The sequence below is a fragment of the Corapipo altera genome, unplaced genomic scaffold (genome assembly GCF_003945725.1).
Source record: "Corapipo altera isolate COAL_440 unplaced genomic scaffold, ASM394572v1 24b, whole genome shotgun sequence".
Taxonomy (NCBI): domain Eukaryota; kingdom Metazoa; phylum Chordata; class Aves; order Passeriformes; family Pipridae; genus Corapipo; species Corapipo altera.
Window position 1 is genome coordinate 12,987,288 of NW_020884888.1, and position 19,378 is coordinate 13,006,665.

A 19,378-nucleotide genomic window follows, 5' to 3' on the forward strand; every position below is an offset into this window, starting at 1 on the left:
TAACCGGACAAGACAGCCTTGTACATTGATTGCTCTGTGGACTTTTTCATTGTGGTAGTCCTTCAGAGCACTTGGTGTCTTCCTGGATGACACTGAGCCCAGATTAATTGATTAAGAAGATTAAAGTCCTATTGACTTTCAGCATGACTTAAACACCGCTCATATTCTCTATCACTCCTCTTTCTCAGCAGTTTACATCACGAGGGTTTGATCCTACCTGCAATAAGTGGAAGAGGGAGCAAAGCAGGACCTGAGCCTGCACAAGCAGGAAGGGTTCCTTATGGCTGCCACTGTACCCCTTCCTACTAACTAGAATATTTCTAAAAGTAAAATGACTGGACTGGACTGTAACTAAGTGGTTCTGTGCCAGCATGGAGCAGGTTAAGTTGTTCTTACCCTGAGGGAGCTGAGGTAAATCTTATGAAGCATCACATTCTTCTTTGTTGCAATTTTATTTCCAGTACTGTGGCAAATACTTCAAGGTCGAGGTCAGAACAAAATCTCCCCACATTCCTTCACCTTTCTGCGCACACCACACTTATCTACATGGACAAGAATGAACTATGCAGACTCCCTGTTTTTTTCCCTGATGCTCACACTGGAAAGAAGGGCCTGACATATTTACTCTATGTTTATCTACAACAGTCTGTGGGAGGAGTCAATACCTCAGTGAGATCTGCCCTGATACCAGCCTTTTTTCATTAACACCAGCAAGGGCTGTGTGATCAAAGCCTAACGGGGACATTTTAGAAACTCATTCAGATTGCTACAGTAAGAATGACTTATAGGGCTATCCTAAATATTATAAGCACACAGGAAATGAAATCCAGTCCCTAGCACTGAAAGGACAAGAACCTTCTTGTTCTCGTTAACAAGAAGGCTGAAAACGGATTCAACCATGGTTTCTCTTCCTGGTTGGTCTCCTCTGTGTCCTTACTGTGGGATATGGTAGGTTTGTACACGTGGGCCTGGAGCAGAGGCTCTTCACTCATGTATGGTTTATGTCTGCCCTTTCTTGATGATGTTACATGAATGCCAACCTAATAGATGTTCATGTTTAGCCACCAATTTAACTTTTTGCTACTTTCATTAAAAATTAAGAGAATTCAAATTAATTGGTATGCTTTTCTAATAAAAATTTATTTCCTTTCTACAAAATTATAATCAGGTATAATTTATGGATAACCCCTATGCTGCAATCATTTTTTACTCTCCCATGCCTTAAAAAAAAAATTAATTACATCTACCGCTGGCAATGTTTTCCCTTGAGATTTATCTGAGATCTGATTTAGCCCCCTCCATTTCTTCTTAATTATTGGCAAACAGTAGTTCTGTAGCTGAGGAAGTTTGTGATTACTTGTTGGAGGATATGATACATCTAAATATTTCATTCAATCTGTACATCTTTATTCAAATTTGCTTTGCACTAAAAAGAAAAATGAAACTTTTCTCTGAAAAAAGTTATTAGATATATTAGGACACTATCTGCTTCAGAAAGGCCCACTACACTTTTATGTCTACTGATCTTTAAAAATATTTTCAAATTCAGAAACAGCAGAAGAGGGAATCATTTTTGCATAAAGCACAGTTTCAAATTCTGCCTTACAACTTCATGTATTTTAGTCTGAGGTATTGGCTAACCTATAAACAACTAGGACCTCTACAATAAAATTATGTCTGTGTAACTGTGTTTTACCAGTTAAAACAATTTCCTTCAAAAATAAAACAGTGTAATAGCTGCAGAGTTAAATAAAAATACCACTTCGGAAAACCTTTGACTTCTTTTAACTTTTAAAAAATCCAACAAAATTGAAGACAGCACTTAATTTGAAAATTAATAGCAAAGGATGAAAAACAAATCTGGGCCCATTTAATGCATGTACTGCTGTTACTACAGTATGATAATACAATCAGATATCTTAAAATTTGTGAGCAGACCTGTTAGCTAATACTACACCACTCACATGTTTCAAAGGAAGCTGAAGCCTGTGTCTTGTGGAGGGATTCCCTTCTCAAGGGAAGAAGGAACTGAGGAGAAGATGCTACCTTCTAACTGCCTTTACCTACTGTATACATCCCTGAGGAGGCTTGCACATGTTAGTACAATGGTCCCCTAAAACATTTGACCTCGGCATTACTGCTAACCCTCAATTTTTTTCACAGATCAACAGTGCAGTCACATGAAACAGAATTGAAAGAAGCATATAGTCTTTTCCCTGGATCTCCTCAGATATTCACACTGACAGACAGAGGAGCTATACAACGAGCAACTAAAGCTACTTTCCTCCTTGGATGCAGCAAGAAAATTTCATCAGAAAGTGCTGGCTTGTCGTGCCCATGTGCCTCTTTCAGAACTTCAATGGCTCAGTGGGCTCAGTTCCCCCAGACTGAAGCAGGGATCCCCAGCAGAAATCCCCCTTGGATCTGCCCCACCAGCAGGAGAGATGGAGGCTTAAATGCCTCAGGGCATTCAATTTGCCAAAAAATTCTATTGCTCCTGTTAGCAGTAAAACTGCTAAGAGATTAACTTTCAGTGAACAGCCAGAACACTCACAGAGCTACTGGGTTTGTGGGCTACGTGCCAAAACATATTGCTTAGGTTTAATGCAAGATGGAAGCACGTTTTTCAAGAAACTGTGTACTCCTGAGAGGGAACTGTGTCCTTCTGTACAGATCTGCCTACTGCTTAGATTCTAATGCAGAGAATGGGCAGCGACTGTTAAAGGGCTTAAAAAGCTTAGGGAAAGCACTGCAATAAGACTGGACAAAATATATATATATACACACATTAATACACACATGTTTTATGATAGTGATACACATGTAATAGGTATATTGCCATAGTAATTCTTCAGGTCCAAACTTGAATAAATGACAAAAGCTCCATTCTCCAATAATAAAATATGCGGTACTCTTATACATCATTAATATTAAAGATGTATGAAGGCTTATTTCTAAATTTATTTGTTCCTACCGTAAAGAACTGAATATCTCAATAATTTTTCCTTCTTCCTCACTATTCTTTCTTACCTTGAATTCTTTCCTCCTAATCCAATTGCACCTTCTTTTCTTGATGTGTTTTCCTTCCTATATCCTTCCCCTTCCTTTTTCCAGAAAGCCTCTGCAAAGCTCAAAAGCCTTTCAGTTTGGATTTCTGTTTTATGAAGCATGAGAGGTGACTGAAACCAAGATCTTTTTTTTTGCCAGATGTCTGAGAAGCAACAATGATTTATAATCCAAAGCAGTTTCTTGTAAACACATATTCTACTTGTAATTCCTTTCATAGAATCCTAAAAAAGCTTTCAATGAAGGAGAAACTCAAGGTTTCAAGAACAATCTTTATGGCCTACTTGAATTACCATTTAATTTGGTGATCAGTCCTGAGTCTTATTTGCTGGAGGCTCTAAATTCAAGAGCTAGCACAGATTTAGTGCCAGCAAACACTGTGATGAAAATGATATTTTGAGTTCAAATAAAAACTAGGCCAGATTTCTCATGTCTTGCCAGATTTCTTATGTCTTTTTTTTCTGATAAGTTTATATACTAAAATTATATTTTTACAGTCAGTATCACAAGTGAAAAAAGACATAGCTGTTACTACTGTTGAAGATAAACTGATTGACATCACGTGGGAATATTACCTAAATGCATTTATATTATAGAGGTAAATTTGAGCTGTAATTGACTCAAAAACCAAAACAAACCTCAAACTCACCAACTAAAAAAGAAAAAAGCAAAACAATTACTGCAATATATAGCCTTGAAGTTGGACTATTTGATTTTCCCTTCTCTAATTTCATTTGTAAGAATGAATTTCTAAGATTTGAATCTTACCTGGACAAGGCAAAATGTTGCATTCCTGGTACTCTAGAGATGGGCCAAGGCAAGGAAGTCCCCCATACTTGGGTTCAGGATTGCTGCAGACCCGTTTGCGATTCCGTATACCTCTACTGCAGTCACGACTGCACTGAGACCATGGAGACCAGGGTGACCAGGCACCATTGATGGTATGAGCAGAGTATCGTCCAGAACGCAAGAAATCCCCTGGCAATCCTAATAAAATAAGGATTGAAAAAGCAATACTGAATTAAAACAGTATCTCACCCCAAAACAACCTTTTCTTCTTCAAATTTACTCCTAGGTTTCTAATAGTAAGTAATATGAACAGGAAGGTCTTGACCTTTAGTCTCACAATCCAAACCCCAGTTTCATCTTGAGAAACTCTTCCGTAATAGAAATTTCATAATCACTTGCACAGAACTAGAGAAAAGAGTTGGATCCAACACTTTAGTTAAAACTTTATGTCTGTGTTGACTGAACTAGCTGATTCATTCCACCTAAGAATGATAAAAATTACCTTTCTCTTGCACAGGAATTATCATCAGAAAATCTCCAGATATATTACATAGATATTACTGCCTCTGTTTCAGAGAAAGAAGGTATCCTAGGCAGCAATGGACTGTACTTATCCTATTCAGACTTTAGATAATATCCACTAAAAATTCCAGAAAGTCTAGCAAAACTGCCCTTTTGTGATGAGCTGTGTTTTGTCACTTTAAAAATCAGTTTATTTTCACTGAGTTGAAGTGTTCTAAGCCACATATAAGCTATGGAAATAGGCCTTTTGGAGACATACACACACACACATACAACATAGAATAATTCCTAGTTTCCACCTAGCCAGTGGAAAACATATTTTCTAAGTGAGTTTAGTAGAGAGAAAAGGCATTAGATTACACAGCAATGGATGAAGTCCGCTATTTATCAGTGAAAGGGAACACACAGATCTTGTTCACAGCATAAAAGCAATATGCCTGGATATAGCCCTGGGTCAACTTCTAATAATCTGTTGCTCATTTGCAGTATCTTTGTCACTTTTGGGCTTGGTCCTGCATGCAAAAAGACTCCTTCAATTGTACTCATCACAACAGTGAAACCACTCTTGAGCTGTAGTATTACCGCTAAGCATCACTACTAAGCAACTCCAGCAACACTACTGTTGCCAAAGCAGTTCACCTTTCCCAGTGCTAGCATCACTCTATGATTGATGGAGCAGTAACTGCCACTTTTATTGCAAGCACTCATTTAAGTAGTCGTGACAAGACAAGGTTCTGTGACCGGTACTTAAAACAAGAGAGGATGTGTCTGCCTCTCTATGCTAGAGCTTCGGTATTGCTGGTATAAGTAGAGATGAATGGTATCATCATCAGTGGAGAAATGCAGGGGACTGTTGGCAGCTCTAACTGCAGCAAAAATGTCTGGTTTTAAGAAATTGTTTTGTGCCCTACCCACGGGCATAGGCACTGTGGGAGTATCAAATGGAGACAAAGAAACAGAAGATGTACTTAATGATGAGATGAAAACAGAAACAAAAAATACTGTGAAGAGTCTGTCCTGGACAGAACAGGACCAGCATTCAGCATAACCAGGATGGAGGAGCCTCTCATTTGCAGTGTACAGTACTGAAACAACTGCACCCTATTTCTAAATGTGGTTATGGCATTACTATCACTGCTTAAATTCTTCTCTGAGAAGTAAACCCACAACAATCGAAAAGTAAGCGAGGGTTTGCATATTTTTATTCAACACTTGATAACTGGCAGTATTGGAATGGTGATGCACTGACATAGAAATACTTGTAATAGGAAACTGTTGAAATTGATCAGAAAACATCAGAACGGCAATATAAAAATTACTAAAAATGGATAAAGCCTTTCAGGAACTATAGAGGGTTACTATTTCTCTCCTGCTGAGCCAGATTCTATTACACAGATATTAAAAGTAGCATGTTAAAAAGCATGACATACATACAAAAATAAAAAAGGGAGCAAGACAGAGAACCAGTATACGAATTACGAATACACGTCCAATTTCCTTCTCTGTAAGACCCTTTTTTATGCAGTTTTTTATCACTTTGGTCATGGAAATGCTTAACTTATGTACGCAGTCAGTTGTGAGACCAAAACAATACTATTTTTTATACCACAATTTCAAATTAAGGGCTTTTTTTAGTAATTAAATTAAAAGCAATGCAAACAATGGAACAAGTATTAATCAGGCCAGCCCTCCAGTCATTTTCTTCATAAATCACTGCAGAGTGTATCACTTTATAACAATTCTAGGATATTCTCAAGATATTTTTGCAGGACATGTGTAGCTTTTTAAGTCCTAAGGAAAATTGCGACCTTATATGACAGTATGGTATTTGATTTCTTCCTATTTAAATTGTAGACTGGGAAGGGGAATCTTCTAAGGGAAAACTCTAAGGTACTTTAGCTCTGAAACAGAAAAAGATTCTAAAGAATCTTTTTGCTGTGGAGTTTGGTCTGCAGCAAGTGTTCCCCTGTGTTTTCTTCTTTCCGAAGCATTAAAATTTTTATTATAAGGAGCAGACTTTTCACAGTTTTACAGTAATTCATTCAGCATTCATAGAGGGGCTTTCAGAATTTTCCCTTCAGACAGAAACTGCACAGAAAAATTAACATTATGCCATTAGTGGCATGTAAAATACCAAGATCAGTTTACGTTCTGGAAATACTGTTCTGTATGTTCCTTGGTCAACATTATAGCTTTCAACAATGAAGTGACTAGGTTCATGGACGAGGGAGAACAGTGGATGTTACTTATCTCAACTGTAGTAAGGGTTTTTGATTGCAAGCTATGCTGGTGATGGCACATGCCTTCGGTAGGGTCGCCCATGCCAGACAGGTCTAAACCGAAGGGGTAGATAAAACCATGTCCATGGACAGGATGAGCCCGCTAGCCTTCTGGTAGTCATCCTAGGAGAAGGACAACTCTAACCCCAAACCCAGGCAGATGGAGCTCACTTAGCCCTGTAAGGCCATCCATCTAAGAGAAGGACACTTTAAACAAACCTACGTCCTAAGGATCTCGCTGTCAGCGTCCAAGCTTGCTTGGCCCTGACAGATGAAACTTAGGATTAAAGGGTGGGTCCAGTTCTGTGCATACTGCGTCTCGCCTAAAAAATCCATTGCGCAGGCTCAAAGGCCTTACCCACATTTGCAAAGCCCTGTAGTGATGGGCGAGGGTCGAAACGGCAGGTGAAAGGTGCACTGGTAGTCGCAGACCCAACCCTGCATGCAGGCGGTTCAGGATATTGGTCTTCAGAGACTGACCAGAGATGACAGTCTCTTTGGGCAGCACCCTGAATGACCAAGCAGCCTTTTCAAGGACAGCACTGCTTGCTCCACTCAGAGAGGGGCCTAGAAAAGGTGGCCTAAACAAAGCTCATCTCCCGTTTCACCCGGTTGGTTAACCGTGGCCAACAGGCGTCTTCTACTAATGCGGTCACACAAAGATCAAAAGACAAAGGCATGCACCTGCCTCCAAAGGTGTACCTAAATTAACTCTAGCATGTTGGAACATCAGAACCATGCTTGATTCTGCAGATAGTGGACGTCCTGAGCGTCGCTCTGCCCTAATCGCTCACGAACTATCACGTCTCAGCATCGACATAGCTGCTCTCAGTGAAGTTTGTCTCCACAAGGAAGGCAGCTTTAGAGAACATGGTGCCGGTTACATACTCTTTTGGTCAGGTAAACCCAAAACTGAAAGGCATCTCTCAGGAGTTGGCTTCATGATTAAAAACTCTATTGTTCCTAAACTCGAAAATCTGCTGACAGGTCACTCTGACTGCATTATCTCCCTACGCCTTCCACTACACAACAAGCAACACGTCCTCTTTAGCAAATGTGCCCCCACTCTCCAAGCTCACCCTGCCGAAAAAGATAAATTCTACACCGACCTGCGCCGCCTTACCCAAAAGGTGCCTGCAGATGACAAGATCATTATCCCTGGTGATTTTAACATCAGAGTAGGTAGGAAAGAACTTTGAAGCCTGGAAAGGAGTATTAGGCAAGCATGGTGTTGGAAACTGCAATGATAATGGTCAACTTCTGCTAGAATTCTGTGTAGAGCAACAGTTCACCATCACTAATACTATCTTTCAGCAGAAAAATAGTTTGTAGACAACCTGGATGCATCCTAGATCTAAGGATTGGCACCTCATCGATTATGTCTTGGTGTGACAGAGAGATGTCCGCGATGTCCACCATACCTGCGTGATGCCCAGTGCAGAATGTCAAACAGACCATCGACTGGTGTGCTGTAAACTTAACTTCAACCTTTAGTTCAAGCCTAAAAGGGGCAGTATCCCAAGATCAGTGTTTACAGAGCCATTGTGCTGTCTACTCTCTTATATGGATCTGAATCATGGGTCATCTACCGCCACCACCTGCGCCTCCTAGAACGCTTCCATCAATGCTGTCTCCGTACAATCCTAAACATCCACTGGTCAGATTATGTGACCAATACATCTATTCTAGAACAAGCAGCAACCACAAGTACTAAGGCCATGTTGCTAAGAACACAGCTGCATTGGGGAGGGCACGTCTCAAGGACGAAGGACCACCGCCTCCCTAAGATCTTGCTTTATGGTGAACTTGCCACCGGCTGCCACATGGGAGGAGCCCCAAAGAGGAGATACAAGGACTCCCTGAAACAACATCTCAGCCTTGGCCATATTGATCAACGTAACTGGTCTACTCTGGCCTCCAATCAGGAGGCCTGGAGACAAACTATCTATAACGCTGCTGATGCTTTTTAAAAAGTACACAGGATCACTCTCGAGGAGAAAAGGCAATGCAGAAAGAATCGTGTCTTGCAGATTATACCACCTAAGGAGTCTTTCTGCTGTGCCTTTTGCAACCAGACATGTCTATCTCGTATTGGCCTTTTTAGCCACCAGTGCGCTTGTAACAAACGTGGGTAGAGCCCTTCCCAGATCTTTGTTCGCGAAGCCCAGCCATGATGATGATGAGTAAGGGTTTTCAAGATGACTCTCATAACCTCCTGATAGACAAGTCCACAAAGTATGAGCTAGATAAGTGGAGAGTGCAATGTATTGAAAACTGGCTGAGCAACTAGACTCAGAGGACTGTGACCTCTGGATCCCTTTCCCCACCCACGGCGTGGGGCAGCCCAGTTCTAGTTCCATTTCCATCTGAAGAACCATTCCGACGCCTTGAAGGATTGGGAAAGGGAACTCCAGGGGTTTCTTCGGGGGTCTCTTCTGGTCCTGAGCCTGGAGGGGAGAGGTGCCCTCCCCTCCCCCACACGTGGCCCCATGGCCGGCAGGGAGACAGGACACCGGGCGTGGAGAGGAGGCAAGGGAGCGTTTATTGTGGGGGATGTTACATTTATAGGGTTTAGGAGGATTCACAGAGTAACCAATTAGAAGTCTCAAAGGGCTTACAGGAACACCCAATCACAGGAAGGGATTAACAAGGACCAATGAAAAACACCTCAGGACACCTTCCCAGGACATTCCTGCATGGATAACACTTGTCGTGGGGGGTGGTGGGAAGAAGAAGCATGTGTTTGCAAAGAGACCACCAAAAGCCATTTTAAGACATGTTTAAACAACAGTTTTCCCATATAATGCAGGTTTAATGCCACAGTGACCAGTCATTAAAAGAAAAGTTACTAGTGATGCATGCCAGGGGGCAATACGGGGTCCAATCCTGTTTAACACCATCATTAATGAACTGCACAAGTTTGCTGATGATACAAAACTGCAAGTGTGTCTGATAAACCTGAGGATTATGTTGTACTTTGTGAGGCACTGGATTGTATTATTGGGGCAGAACCAACTCAAGTGTGCTTGGGTGATGGGGAAGGACTCAGAGAGCCCACATGGTGAGCCTCTGCAGCCTCATGGAGCAGCCCTGGAGCAGCTGTCGGTCAAAAGGGCAGAAAATGGAGCACCTCCACACCAGGAATCCTGGAACCCCTAACCCAGTCTCTGATAGGCTGCACCACCCTTCACTCTGGTCCAGAGCCACAGAACGGTCAGTGAGCTGGAAGTCTCACATGGGAGGTGTGGTCACAGGGGCCAGAGCACATAAAATCAGCAACATGCGCCTCCATGCTCTCTCTCCTGAGAACTGCTTCCACCATGTAAAGCTGGACTTCCACAGGACTCTCTGGCAGTAGCTATGATCTTATCTTAATCTCATTTTCTTTCTAAGTTGTATGGGTTAGTGTGTGTTACTCTTTTTTCTTCTCTTAATCTCTTCTCTTTCTTTACTGCTTTCTTAATATTTTGGGTAACTTAAAACTGGTGGGTTAGATTGTGCTGGATTGTATGGGTTAGCATGTGCTAAGTCAGTGCTTTGTGGAATGCTTTCTTTTGGCTGTATGTTACCCCTTTTAAACTTTTGTCAAGATCCTTATTTTCTCCCATATTCTAAAATTATCAGTAAAATTAGTAAAACCTGAAAAAACATGTGCATTGTTCTCTTTTTACTCTACATCAAGGTATTAAAGAACGAAAGGCTCTCAAAATATTCAGTGGGTGAAATTTTGGACCCTTATATGTTTTTAAAAATAAAACACCTGGGTGAGCTCGTGCCTCAGGACCTGGGGTCTTACACACTTTGACTAGGCAGAGAGTAACGTCATGGGGTTCCATTAGGGAGGAACAACCCCATGCAACCTCATTTTGAGGCCAACTGCCTAGAAAGTAGCTCTTCAGAGAAGGATCTTGGGGTCCTGGAAGACAACAGTAAGCTGACTGTGAACCAGCAATGTGCCCTTGTGGAAAAGAAGGCACTTGGGTTACATTGGGAAGAATCTTGCTGGTAGGTCAAGGAAGGTGATCCTGCCCCTCTACCAGCACTGCTAAAGACCCCATCTGGAGTGCTGGGTCCAGTTCTGGGCTCCCAAGTCCTTCAGCTAAGAAGCCCTGTTTATTAACTGAGGTGGTAGAGGAGATGGAGGGCAGAGGAGCAATGCAAAATTAACCAAAATATTACATTTTCCAAGCAAAACTTCTTCAGGAAGTAAGTGGCTATACTATACAGAACCAAGTCCTAGCCACATCACAGTTTTCATCAAATTCAACAGAAGAATGTATAAATAGAAAAGCATTGTAATCTTCCAGAGCAAGCGGCACAAAACTGAAAACTTCAAATTTTCTCAATAAACTGTGGTTTTCTTGTTTGCCACTTCTGTTTGCAATTTGGGATGCTTTCAGATTGCTCCACATCTACCTCCAGAAACAGAAACCAGATTGTGCCACTCAACAGAAATCAATATTAAGCCTTCTGTTTTTCTCAGTTATTGTCCTGAAGATAAAAATATGTGGCTAAAACAGGATGCAAGGACCAATGCCCTCAGCTTGGTCAAAGTAAAAGTCTAGTTGCCAAACAACACCTTAGTTGCCCTTATTTAAAGCCCATCTACAGAAATAGTTGTCTGATTTGCAAAAAGTATGATCAGTCATAGCCTCATCAGCAAACTAATGAATAGCTTTCCGAAGACAGACAGAACAGCTGTAAATCAAATCCAGATCTGACCTTTATGACAGGTTCATAGTTCAAATGTTTTAAACTAAATTGTTCTCAGAAAGCCTATGACTGACTTAGAGTACTGTGAACAACTAGAATGTGTGAATTCTGCTTGCAGCTTACCAACAGGTTTATTTTCAATTGTTCAGAAGTTATACTCCAGTAATAAACTGCCACACACTGAGGCTAGAAAAGGGATTTAACTACTTAATCCCAGTACACTTTTAAACAGGCCTGTGCTCTTCCTTATAGTGAAAATTTCTGTGAGTAACAACAAGTACTGCAAAAACTTCAGTAGAAGCAATCACAGTGATTTTGTGGACTTTTAAGATCAAAGAAGACAGAAGATATAAACTGACATATGAACAGAAGACTTTTCTCTCATTTCAAGTGTTTATGCTTTTTTCAATATGGGTAAAATTACAGAGAAATTAGCACTGCATTGCTGATGACTTACTTGTTCAATAATGCACAAATAACAGAAAATAACTGCCCAAATAAATCACATAATTCTTATCCAAACACAGATGATTTGATAATTTCTAAGTAAATTTTTAAAACTTTTTAGTTGAATTGAAATAGTCTTATAAAGCCACAAGAAATGAATCCTGTTTGGAGACATATTAACATGAAAGTCACCTGCCCTGACTAGCACAAGAGAAAAAATCTGCCTTTGCAAAAGCCTGTAATGAGACTTTGATTGACCTGATTCTGCTTGAAAACTGCAACACTCCCAGCCAAGTTCAATTAATTTGCCTTAAAGTAAGGCTTTAATAAAGTGTATAGTTTTATAATAATTCCCTAGTCTAGCCTGTAGCTAAGTAATACAGCTCTAAATAAGAGAGAAGTAGCTGTGACACCTGATAAATTATATTACTTGACTGATTTATGACTTATGTCCTCCTGTTCCGACCTAACAAAGAAAATTCAATTATCCAAGCAGTCTAGGTTCATGACTTTGGGAAAAGATGATCTGAAGCCAAAATTCAAGTATCCTGAATAATTTCTAAATGACAGCATGAAACACTGTTTAAAGTGCAGGAAGGAACAAGGATAAGCAAAGATTGTTTCAATGTTGTCACTGTCTGAAGGCAGCCTGCAAGGTATTTGACAATGTTATTGAAGCATAAAACTTTATTACCTTCAGGTCTAAATACCTATAACTTATAGAAACTTTATAAACTTTCAACACATATTAAAATTTAAATGGTAAAATGTAATGGCCAACAATAATGCAATGCAAAGATAGCATATTTTAAAAAAAACAAACAGTGTGCAGATGGAGGATGTTATGTTAGCACAAGAACTTTATTTCGTGTACCTAGGTTTTCTGTATTTAAATATATAATTCCAAAATTCCATTAAGGAATGGTTGTTTGTCAATCAAACCTGATTTTTTCATCAAATTCAGTTCTAAATTCCATAATTCATTTTGTTCTTACTCAGAATTCCACAGTTTAACTTCTATAAGACAGTATAAGAGATAACATATACTCCTCCTGACTAGAGGACATGCTGGATTATCAACACATGTTTTATTCTGTACTAAATTCTGAGTGCACTATAGATTTCCTGTGGTTAACAGTAGGATTTAATAAATCTTTTCACAAGAGATCATAGCCACTAAAACAGTAATTCAGACAAAATTACATCCTGCCTTCAAAAATAACTAGTGTTTTAAGTTTGGCATAGAGAAAGTAGTGACAACTGGGAATCTAAGCTCAGATTTCCAGGTGACTTTTTCTCCTTTTCCTTTAAGGAATTTGCGACTTTTCTTCAGAATTTATTCTCCCTTCCTATCACCTCCCCCCAACTCCCCAGCCACTCCAAAAAAGAAAAAAAAAGAAAAAAAGAAAGGAAAAAAAAAAAAGAAGGAAAAAAAAAGGAAAAGAAAAGAAAGAAAAAAAGCAAACAAAAGACTTTTTCAAACCAAAATTAGAAATATTGTCTTTGTTTAATTGCCTTCTGAAGCTATTTTGGGAGCTAATCTGGTCTAACTCTGGCCATGTCAAATTCAAGCGTCTTGTCTAAGCTCATCATTGCTGTTTGCTTACACCTTGGAAAGAAAGTGGTACCTCCAGAGGGTAATTTGTGCCCATTGTACAAGAGCTTATCTTCAATGGATCCCTCATTCCTCAAGGTGCTATTGCTGGCTCTGCAGACTACAATGGTGTCTAGATTTTGGTAAGGCAAATTCAACCTGGAAAAAATCAGTCAACCTTATACCTTGTCAAATTTTTACCCCTGGATTTAAAAAAATATGTTTTCAATAAAATTGACAGTGTTTATATATCAGATAATCTTACAGAGCATCAGTATGTTTAATGTAGATATTTAATACGCTTCATAAACACACATTAAAGCCTATGGTAATGCAATTTCCAGACTATTAATGCTGGACTGTACAGAAATTGCATTAAGATGTGCAACATGTACAGTCTCACTCAGTTTATTTGAAATAGCTGTCTCTTTCCTATCTGAGCACTATATGAAAACCCAGAGGCAAAGAACAAGAAGTATTATTCCTTCCTCTTAATCAAACTTCAAATTAGAAAAGCATGTGTGCAAATGCTGGTGTTTGCTTGATTGATAGAGAAATCTTACCACACTCAGGAGGAATTTAGAGGGTTTCTGGGAAGAAGTTCTAGCTCTAAGCTCAGACTGCAAAGAAAGCTTGCTTTGCTACCATCTGACAGTGAAACATGATTCTGCTTAACACGGCATGACTATAGTTGCACGGTGGGAGACTGTAGGCAATGAAAAAATTTTTAACAAATGGCTCCTATCTGCAAGGAGCAGAGCACTGATCTTTTGATCAGAACACATCTTTGGTAATGAGGTATGCCAAGCATGCTGTACCAGAATTAATCTTTCTATAAAAGCCAGAAAATTGCTACAATTCAATATGAAGATAATGAAAAGAATGTTTCACAGTATCCAGGCTCTGGTCAGGTGGAAGTAAGTTATGATGTTTTCTTTCTATCTAGCCAGAAACTATGAAGGTGTCTGCCACAATTCATGGTTTCCTATTCCCGTGAGTTTCTTCTGTTCCAACAGCTACATCTACTCTACATGACTCTTATTCATGTGTTTTGTTCAAATGAAATCAAGGAACAGTAGAGTGGTGCTGTGTTGGCCCAAATTTAAACCTGGGAGCAGGGAAGTGCTCTTGAATCCCGCACTTTAGAGGCAGTCAGTAAGTTTCATCTGATCAGCAAATCAAAATGGTGCCCCCCCTCAGCCTCCCCCACCAAATGTTCCGCTCCATACCGCTCTGACATCCGCAATCAGAAAATGACTAAACAAATAGCCTCAAAATAAAATGTGGCTATTTTCACCAGAAGTATATTGGTCAATGCAGCCACTTGGAACACTGATTGGGCTTGATCTTTCAGTACAGAATAATTAAAGACTCACTGGCCAAAAAGAATTGAAGAATGAGCACAAATTAATGACAAAATTATAAGGGCACTCACTAGGAAGAACAGACAAATGTATAATAGTTTCTGCCCTGTCGAGTACTCAATATAAAGTATTTAAATATTCAGTAGTTTTGGGATTAGTCAGCAAAAATTCTTCGCCCAGATAAACATTTCTATTACTGTGCAACGTGGCTGGGGTCACCCACATACATTGCTCCAATGATGAATTATTTCCAAATGAATCAAAGCTGCAGTTTCAGCAAGATGCAACAAAAAAGTACACCAGGAAATTCAGGAGTATTATGTTCAGAAGCAAAAAAAACTCTTCAAGCTAATCAGGCAAAGAACGCACCTGAACCACCTCCCACCCCACCACACTGCCCAAAAGCTCTGTTTAACAAAATACAGAGTCTGTTACTTCTGACTATATTCTGTAGGAGTCAGTTCATGCATCAAACTCCAGGAGAGGACTTACAATGATGACTTAAGGGCTGAGAGAGGTGTCTCAGTACCATGTTTAATTTTCTAGCAGCAGTGTGATCTAGAACAAACTGGCTCTTTCATTGGTTTACCCTACTAATGTGCTCTCTCTGCCACGCATTGGCTTTTGTATATTCCTTTCTTAAGTCTGACATCTCAGCTGTCAGACAAGGATATACCTAGATTCTCTTGCAGGTCTGCTTCTAGTTGTTGTGATAACTCTCCTAAGTCTGTGTTATCTCGTGGGAAAAATATTCTCTTTCTCATTTAATCGCATGAAATTTTAAAAAGGTTTCATCAATGTCGAAGCGCTGGAAGATAGTGAAAAGAAGCACCCACCACCTGAAAATCTCATAAGGACAAGGGAAGTACACCTATCATATACACCAATCATAGCAGAGCAAAATATTTGCTAAATACTAGTTTAAAATTTAGTTTGAGCGAAAACAGGAGAATAGAAGAAAAACTTGTGCCAAGAGTTGCTCCATGCCAAAATCTGCCTTGCTATCCACAGCTAAAAGAATCTACATTTGACACTGTAGATTAACTGAATTGTGAATGACATAGAGCACAAAACTAAGCCTTATCTGGAGCAGCATGGATTTTGTTTACTTATTTCAAGCAGTTCAATATATATCTTCAAAAAATTATTAACATCCTGCTCCCTCCAGATAGGCACAGATGTCAAGTGATACAACAAAGGTTTTATAGGTTTTATACAGGATGAAGGTCAAGGGAGCAGGATGGAAGTTTCTAGCATCTTATCACAGAATCCAACCCTGCAGCCTTCCCTGCTACCAAAACCTTGACATGTAAACCTAATATAGGCAGGATTTCAATAATCAGTTTCACAATAGTTGGGCTGTCTGAAAAATATTGAGAATTAGAAAGCCCAAGGACTCAGAAACTGTTCTCTCTTTTTGATCTTAGATAAGTCAAATGTCTTCAGCTATACACTGGGATTTTTTTCACCTAACTTGGGTCTTATGAAGATACAAAAGCCTGTACAAGTGGAAAACAGGTCTATAAATACTAAAATATAATAATAAAAAATCAGTATTTCTTTAGATTATATGACTAAAATATAATACATAAAAAGATATACTGATATATAATTAAAACTGGATAATTCATGAAAAGCATTAATAAAATTAGAAGAACTGTCAGAAGGTTTCCTGGTTTTTATATATATATATATATAATATATACATATAAATTTATTTAAAGCCATGTATTACTGATAGGGAAAGAAGAAAATTCTGAAACAACACAATTCCAATTTAAAGTGATCTAAAGTTAAAAAGATTTGGAAGAAGTTCAGTTTTCTGTCTCAGAAATAAACAAAATTTTAAATTACTAGCAATAGAACAACATAAACTTCTATAATACAAATTATCCAGTTCATAAACTCCTTATTTATTTAAACACCTGTATGAATCTTACAGTCATTACTTTCACATTACTGAGCAAAAGTTCTTCTCAGCATCGATACTCCATATTCTAGCTAGATATTCAGCAAATATGGTAATGTTGCACAAATTCTCCCACAGGAAGAGAGAGAGTATAAGGAGATTCTTCCAAGAACCAGATTATTGAAAAGAAAATCAAAATAACTTGGCAAATCTCATAACTGATGGTAAAAGACACTTGCTTAGTCTGAATGATGATGCTACATCCAGAAGAAATACAGGCTAGGTTCCCTGTTGTGATCACTATGTCCTTCTTTTCGTTATCAGTTCTGCTACACAAAACACCAGCAAGCAAAACCTTCCACTGTGTACTGAAAATGGAACTGCAGACGTCTTGCTAGCAGGAGGCATCATGCAGCCACTTTAGCTTTGCTTACCATCTGTCGAGCATCCACTGGTGCCATCACTGGAACAGTAGCGCATTTCAATCCGTTGCCTTCCCACCTCCAGTAAATTTGGGTCAGGCAAGCGCGCTTTGCAGGTGTATCGGAAACGTTGTTCATAGTGACCACCATTGTCTGAAATATTGACTGGGGTCCAAGGTGTCCAGGGAGTTGTCTTTTTTAACTCTGGGCAGGCGTTGGTGTTACAAGGCTGATATTCCTGAAAGAAAAATGGTCATAATGAATACAATCAGCAAATATGACTTTAAAAACACCCCAGAAACCCTCAAAACAGACAAAAAGATAACCAATTAAAAAAAGCCTCTGATACTTTTTCCAGCATTTCCAATGGCAGTGATCATCAATAAACTTAATTCCAATTTCAAACTGAAAGTGTTTTTTCTGCTTCTATGCAAGCAGAGTATCACACTGCTAAGAGCAATAATATGCCACTACAAATTAGATCTATTATATCCATAAAATCAGTAAAATAAACACTATAAGTACCATGATAAAGCACATCCTTCATAAATTTATAGCCTCAAATAAGGTTTAGCTAAATATGCTAAAGCTTTTAATTAGGAAGCATTCTGATAAACTGCAAGTACTTGACACAAACCAGCAAAAAATAATTCCTTGGAAAAATCTAGTGGCATATGAATAACCAAATCACTGTCCATTTTGTGTATTGCTTATGTATTACAAAGGGGACAACAGACAAAAAATGTTTTCTACTACAGATTCTGGCTCCCTGAGGTGCACGTTACTCATAGCTCCAGCATTGCTAAACCTATCTTCAGAAGCAAATTCCCTGTGGACTGAATGCACTAAAAGGAACAGATAGCATCTGAGAAACAAATATAGAATTGCCAGTATTCTCACAAATGCAGACTTATCAGTATTATCAGACCTCACAATACATGTTTTCTTATGAGTATCATCAAGATTTGTAGGTCCTGCCTATTCATTTTCCAGAGCAAAATACAATTCATCTAATGAAAATGCTTTGTAAACTATATGGATGAAATTAAACAACCATTAAATATCAAAATAAATTCTCACTGACAAATTATTAAAGACAAAAAGAAACAGGCACCAGTGGAACAATTTTTAAATTCTCTTGCTACCTCTGACCTCTTAGAGAGAAACTTAGCAGGAATAACCTTCTGAAAAGGAGCCCACTAAAGTTTGCAATTCCATTACATTCTAAAAAAAATAAGGAAACAATAGAAATAATGGTTTTATCACATAGTACAACCTCCTTCTTCCATAACTCCTACCCCAGCTGATACCACCATGTTCTAACAAGCAATAAATTACCTGTTCCTCTCTTTCCCATGGTGATAATAGCTTTTTTATCTCATACTTTCCTCAGTCCACTACCTCTTCTCTCAGATAGTCTAACTTATTAATATACACAATGAGTTTGAGAGCAAGTGCTTTCAATCCACATTTTGGTTTAAGTGCTGTGTTGCTATTTCAGATCTAAAAGAAATTTCTTTGTCTGAAAGCCCTTCTAATTTTTCCATCTGTTAGAATTGGAAAAAAAAATTCCCCAGGAACCTCTGCCTCACTTACAGAGTAATGCACTGGAGAACCCAGTGTTATGTTCAAGATTCTCATGTTCAGAGGCCAGATGGATTTGTGACAAACTTCCTGCTTTTACAGTTTTGTGGAATTTCAGAAAGAGAGAACTTTTAGCCCAAAGGCTTCAGCTGGACTACTTCTGTTTGCTCCTCAAGGTTGTGCAAAGTTCCTTCCCATCTAAAACCTGGTGATTACTGCTATGGTGACCACAGGAGTCATACTCAGGCACCATTTAGGAAAGAGGGTCACTTTAGAGCAGAGGACTGGATCAACCTTTCTGGGATCTGAGTTTCAGCCTTGACTGGTTTCTGGGTCAGAAGACAGCAAAGAACGGCCTTGTCCTGTGTACAGATGGGGAAGTAATTTTCTTCATGACTCCTCCAGGCAACTATTTAAATCAGGTATGTTTTAGACTGAGGACAGAACGTGTATGACTGTTCTTGCAGCACATAAATTGTAAAAAAAGAAATCACAAAATTAACAGATGTCAGCCGCAGTCAGAACTACCCTGCTTGTTATCTGAACTGGCTACTCACCTCCAACGTGCAGTCCCCTCCAGTGACTGGATTACAGTGCATCTTTTAGTAAGAGCACTCTGCCTTTCCCTCCCTTTTTTTATTTAAAGACATCTAGCACTGATGAGTCTATCACCTCCCTGCATCAGCTGT

The 19,378-nt window shown here is 39.2% G+C and overlaps 1 protein-coding gene across 4 annotated transcripts in view; it reads right to left on the bottom strand.

The window, feature by feature from the left end:
* Positions 1-19,378, bottom strand: part of SEMA5A (semaphorin 5A) — a 329,773-nt gene that overhangs the window by 23,308 nt on the left and 287,087 nt on the right. For all 4 annotated transcript variants that reach the window (XM_027643929.1, XM_027643930.1, XM_027643928.1 and 1 more), the window contains 2 exons: positions 17,118-17,343; positions 3,835-4,053 (listed from right to left, as the gene is read on the bottom strand). In XM_027643929.1, the coding sequence (XP_027499730.1) occupies positions 3,835-4,053; positions 17,118-17,343 (445 nt within the window). The remainder of the gene's footprint in view (positions 1-3,834; positions 4,054-17,117; positions 17,344-19,378) is intronic.